The sequence below is a fragment of the Medicago sativa genome, chromosome 1 (assembly GCF_051527215.1).
Source record: "Medicago sativa cultivar Bolivia chromosome 1, Bolivia_mono, whole genome shotgun sequence".
In the NCBI taxonomy this organism is placed as follows: domain Eukaryota; kingdom Viridiplantae; phylum Streptophyta; class Magnoliopsida; order Fabales; family Fabaceae; genus Medicago; species Medicago sativa.
Genome location: NC_140749.1, coordinates 2262079 through 2268078, shown reverse-complemented (window position 1 = coordinate 2268078; position 6000 = coordinate 2262079). Strand labels below are relative to the sequence as shown.

General features: G+C 37.2%; 1 protein-coding gene across 1 annotated transcript; it reads left to right on the top strand.

The window, feature by feature from the left end:
* The first annotated feature begins 584 nt into the window (after nucleotides 1–584).
* Nucleotides 585–2667, top strand: LOC146951672 (uncharacterized). Its single transcript, XM_085741427.1, has 2 exons — nucleotides 585–769; nucleotides 1345–2667. The coding sequence occupies exon 2, from the start codon at nucleotides 1345–1347 to the stop codon at nucleotides 2665–2667; it is 1323 nt and encodes a 440-aa protein (XP_085597553.1). The 5' UTR covers nucleotides 585–769.
* Nucleotides 2668–6000: the final 3333 nt, after the last annotated feature.

The following is a 6000-nucleotide window of genomic DNA, read 5'->3' as shown; positions in this document are numbered from 1 at the left end:
GCGTTGAATCTTCTAAAAGTGTACAAGTAGAAGGTGAGCGCTATTATGGCAAGCGGATTGTGAAACAAAACTTTGAGCTAGGACAAATGGTGTTATTTTGTAACTCAAGATTTCGGTTAATTCTGGGAAAGCTCAAGTTTAGGTGGTCTAATCCGTTTACAATCAAAGAAAAAAGGCCTTATGGAACGGTAGTGTAGAAGTTCCAATGACAAAGTCCGACTGGACGGTGAATGGGCAAAGGCTTAAGCCCTATTTCGGGGGTGAAATTGATCGGTGTATGTCGACGATTTCACTAAGCGAACCGTGATTTCTTCAAAATGCGTCGAGCTCATGACGTAAAACAAGCTCTTTCTGGGAGGTACACCCAGTTTTGTAAGTATTTTTATGTTTATTGCATATAGTAGTAGTACATAAGCATAAAAAGCAGAAATAAAAAACTTTGAAAAACTGATCCTGAAACCTCACGCCATTAGCGTATTGTGCGCTATTAGCGTGAAAGCTCCAGAGAGCTACGCTAATAGCGCACGTTTGGCGCAGATGAAATTTTTTTTTTTTTTTTTGGGCCCAGGGGATTATCTCCCCATAACTTCTCAAAACTACCCATTTTTTCCCCTTTTACGTTTTTCTTCTCTTTCTCACATACACACACTCAAAACTTCTATCTTTTTCCATAACCCTAAAACAATCAAACCCAATCTTCAATTCAAATCAAGCATTCAATCTTGCATCTTTCATCTTGCATTTGCATTGATTCTCACTGATTTAACAGGTTTGATTCCTTTCCATTTCTTGTCCTTCAATTGATAAATATCATGTTTTTATTCATTTTTTAGAAATGGCTAGGTTAGGGATTAGATGAATGCTTGTGGTTAGAGACTGATTTGTATAGGATTATAATGATGAAAATCAACTACAATCACAACTTGTTTGACATAACAATTCACTTTTGGATTTTGACCCATTTTGAAAATTGTTTGAAAAATAAGGGTTTTTGAATGATTATGAACAAAAGTTGTGTTTTTTGGTTCTTTTTCATGATTCTTTTGTGTTGTTGAGACATAGATTGAAACTAGGGTTGAAAAATGCTGGATTTTGCTGTGAAATTGCAGGAACAAAGATTTTGAAAATCTGGAAAAATTCTGAAACGAAGAACTACGCTAATAGCGCAGTCCACGCCAATAGCGAAATTTCCCAGAAATTTACGCTATTAGCGCAGGTCACGCTAATAGCGTGTGTCTTCAAAACTTACCCAGATTTTCGAAATTTTTGATTGTTTTAATACCCAGTACATAGTTTACTAATTCTTTCTATTCAAAATGTTGGTATTTCCTGGTTGTTTTGCAGATGGCACCAAAAAACCAAGAAAAACTCACCGGGACCAAGCGTCCTAGAGGCAAAGGTGCCTCCACCTCTGCTGCACCCGCTATTCCTAACCGATTTCCAACACAAGCCCACAGTACTAGGTTCAAAAAGATGGCCCAATTGAAAACTCATCATGAGAAAACCTTTGATATCAACCCTCTTGGCCCAAACAATCATTTGTTGCGCATCTTTACCAAGCGCAAATGGGATAAGCTCCTCTATCCTGAAACAGAAATTAACACTGATTTAGTGAGAGAGTTTTACTGTAACGCTGTCCCTGATGCCTCACCAACCACCATTGAAGAAACCTTTTCCTGGACTTCTCATGTGAGAGGGAAGCAAATCCCTTTTGATAGGGATTCGATTAATGCTTTCCTCGGCAATGCTTGTGACCTTGAACCATCTCCTGATCCTACCATACCAGCCCTGTGTACTTATGCTAAGAAAAATGCACAAGGAAACTGGAAGTATGAGCAGATAGAAAAAGATATTATGCTCAACGGTAGATACTTTGTGAAGAAGAACAATGGAGAAATCAGACATGCCTTAACCAAAGAGTTGACTGCAGAAGCATGTTTAGTTTTTCAATTTCTAGTCCATAATGCCTTACCTAGATCTCACACTTCTGATGCCCCAAAGGCTGTTATCCCACTTATTTGGTGTATCCTGAAAGGAATGCAGGTAGACATTGCTAGGATCATAGCCAATGAATTGAAGCAGGTGGCTATAAAGTGTGCTACAGGTGTCAAGAAGATTGCTTTATTCTATCCTGGGTTTATTATGGGTTTGTTAAGGGCCAATGGTGTGACCATTTCCGGGCCCTTTGATGAAGATATTGAGAGCACCATCAATGACACTTCCATTGCTACTTGGGAGAAGAGAGAGCAGAGGGCAAACCAGTTTCACTTTTCTAATGTTGAGGCTGGCCCATCTGAGGGAGCTGGTTCTTTTGATTTTTCAGGTATGCAGACCTTCATGCTGGAGCAACAAATGCACAACCAATACGTGAGGGATCAGAACAGCTTCATCATGAATCAGAATGAAGCAATCTATAGGAGCAACTTGGGAATTCATCAGGACTTGTATAATGCTCACATGTACCCGGGGAATGCTGATTACCCGGTCATGACACCTGATCAGTACCAGAGTTTTGTTCACTGGCCTGAGGGCAGGCCTGATCCTTACGTGGGGGTGGCAGATGTGGATGATGAGGCTACACCAGATACTGATGCTGGAGGTGAAGATGATGATGTAGATGTGGACGTGGATCTGGATATGGATGATGATGGAGAGGATGATCAGTGATTTGTGGATTTTTAGTGATGTCTTTTCATTTCTACTTTTGAACTCTGTTTTTATTTTATTATTTTTGTTTTGTTGAAACTTATTTAATTTGGTTGTTTTTGTACTCTTCGAGCACCGTGGTTTTTAGTGCTCGACCTGATACTTTAGTACTTTATATTATTGTGGTTTAATAACTTAGCTTTTTGGTTTAATAACTTATGCTTTGGATGAAATTTTTGTTTACATTTTGCTTGTGTCTCTCAAAAGAAAATTGCTCATGAACAATAAATTTTAAAGTGCTCCATGGAGCCATGTTTGAGCAAAAGCAGGTGAGTGATAATGATATTACTTGTGAGAAAGCGTAAGGCCAAGGTATTGGTTTTCTTTTATTCTAGGTTTTTAATAAGAATTTGAAACTTGTACTTTGTGCAAAATATATATCATTTAAGTCTTTTCATAAACATAAATATCTTTGAACCACTTAGTACTTAACATAAATGTGAGGTAGCTTCAATCTGTTGTATATATGCTGGAGACCGATAATCATCGTCTAACTTGTTTTAGTTATGTTAAATCTGATAATTATTTTGAATTGTTTGAAAGCATGGAAAGGATCAAGGCATTTTTTTGAATTGAGAATAACCTACTTGACCACATAAAGCCTACCTGTGAGAAGAGCGAGTATCCGATACCCCAATCTGAGCCAAATGAATCAAGTCCTCAAACATGAACTGTCAATATTCATAAGCACAATGCTTGTTGAATTTGCCTGAAATTTTTCAAAAATCCAGTTCATGGTTGAATCTTATAGGACTTTGATAATTTTACTTTGTTGAACCCTTAACTTTTTTTTACTTTGTCCCTTGCCTTAGGATAGGGGAACATTCAATTAGAGTTTTGTTGTATTCAAGTTGGGGAGGAAAAAGGAGGCATTATATGTTAAGTTATGGTGAAGTTGTAAAATAACCTGACAACATTGAATCAAAGAAAAAAAAATTGTACATTTGAAAAAGAATAGAAAAGAAAAGAAAAAGAAAGAGAAAAATCAAAAATAGAATAAGTTGTCAAGGTTATAAGTTTGATTGTTAATCACCAAAGGTTTTAATTCTTGGTAGGGAAGTATATGGATTTCAAGTTGTGATACAAAAAAATGTTCCTCTTTGATAGGCTTTCTGATCAATTGCCCCACATATGACATTTCTTTTGTAGCCCGGCCAAGTTATAACCCTTGCAAGACCTTTTGATCCATGCTTTTATGCTTTTTGAGACGATATTTGGATGGACACCTAACTTAAATAGGATGTTAGCATGATTGTTGGATGTGTGTTCATTACCTCATTCATTGTTATCATTATATTGCATTTACTTTCAAAGAAGTGTGTTAGGTGTGGTTCATAGATAGATATGTTTATGTTTTGAAGTTTATGATGTATAGTTTGTGCTTAGGACATTTTTCGCATTATTAGTTTGAACCTAGAGTAGCGGAGGACTTCATGCTTGTCCACGCGATCATTTTTGAATCACCATTTGTTTATTTTTGTTTTGAATTGTTTGACATCATGTTGAAAACCTTGTCCAAAGCCTTGTTAGTTTCCTTTTCAATTGATTTGTTTGAGGACAAACAAAAAGCCAAGTTGGGGAGAGTTTGATAAGTGTTTAAAAGTGATATATTTCGCATAGGAGTTTAGGCGTTTTAGTGACTTGTTTTGCAAGATTCTCTATGGAAAACTCCAAATAGTGTGTTAATATGTCATTTATGCTTTTGAGCCTTAGTCTACCCTTTTTGTGCAGGAAATTACAAGCAAGGAGCAAGAAATGTCAAAGTTCAAAGAAGCTACGCCATTAGCGTGTCCTACGCTATTGGCGTGATGAAGAAATGCCAAAGGTCAGAGGGATACGCCATTAGCGCACCTGGGGCGTGGATCTGGAGCACTCTTGAAGAGTACGCTAATAGCGTATTCTGAGCTATTAGCGTACAATGTCCAGAGAGCTACGCTATATGCGTACCTGGAGCGTGGAAGCAGAAGCTGGGTTTGAAGAGCTACGCTATTGGCGTATTTCACGCTATTAGCGTAAATGCTCCAGAGAGCCACGCTATTAGCGTGGCTGGAGCGTAGCAGCAGGGCAAGAACAACGTGGCAGGCTCCCATTGGCCAAATTATAGGCCGCCTTACCACGCTATTAGCGTGAGTTGCGCTATTAGCGCAGGTGCAAAAACACAGGCCATTTAAATAGCATTTTTACCTCTCTTTTAGGTATTCACTATTCCATTGAAACATTTTATACATTTCTAGAGAGAGGTTAGAGCTATTTCATAGAGAGAAACACAAAGCAAGTGGTTTAGGAGTAGATTCAACCCTAGATTCATTGAGACATCAAGGATCTTGACATGGAATCTTCATCTTTCCTTCATCCCTTGTTATAGTATACATGTCTATGTGTAGCTATCATCTTCTTTGTAGTATTGAGGTAACTATCAAGCTATTATGTAATCTTTTGATCTTTTAATATATAAGGTTCTAGCTTAATGATTCAATATTGTTGTTATTCTTGCTTTTAATGCTTTCAAAGAGATTCAAGATGATTTGGACACAAACTCTTGAATCTAGAACTAGAATAACAATCTATCTTATGTTATATCACTCTTGACAAGTTTGTAAACCTTTGATAATTACTTTTAATCAAGATTTTAATGCTTTCGGATACTTAATCAGGCTGGACACGGTCGATTAAGTTATCCGATCGACTTTGTTATCGTTTAAGGAATTTGGACACGAATGTTTAAACGCTAACTTGGAAATAACGATGTCGCTTTGGACACGAAGGATATTGTAGAAATGATTGTGATAATATTGGTTATAAAGCTAGAGTCTGTTAATCGATCGAGAGATTGCTGCTGTTATGCTTGCTCGTTATCTTATACCGCAAGCGAAATAGTTCGATCCCCTCTCGTTTTTACTTTAGTGTCAAACATGGATATAGTGTTACACACAAACAAATTATATCCAAACCCTTAATGTGAACGATTGTGTAAATGCTTATGATTAAACGTAACTCCCTGTGGAAACGATCCTATATATACTCACGTGTACATAGTTATATGACGTGTAGGAAAAATCTTACATCAGAGAACTACGGTGGATTTGATCCCTTAAAAGGGTACGTAGGCAAGGAAACGATATTCCTTCAATTCAAATAAAATAAAAATTCAAACATCTTCTTCTCCCTCCAATTCTTCACTTAGTAAACTCTTAGGTGTAAATATCAACTTTTCAAATAGCATTTAAAAATAAAGCGCGCGCATAGAAAGTAAAGACGGTTCCTATAGGATACTATAGTCGTTATGGGTGGCTA

What these genes read in the sequence shown, in the direction of transcription:
- LOC146951672 (XM_085741427.1), top strand. Translation starts at nt 1,345, where the DNA reads ATGGCACCAAAAAACCAAGAAAAACTCACCGGGACCAAGCGTCCTAGA.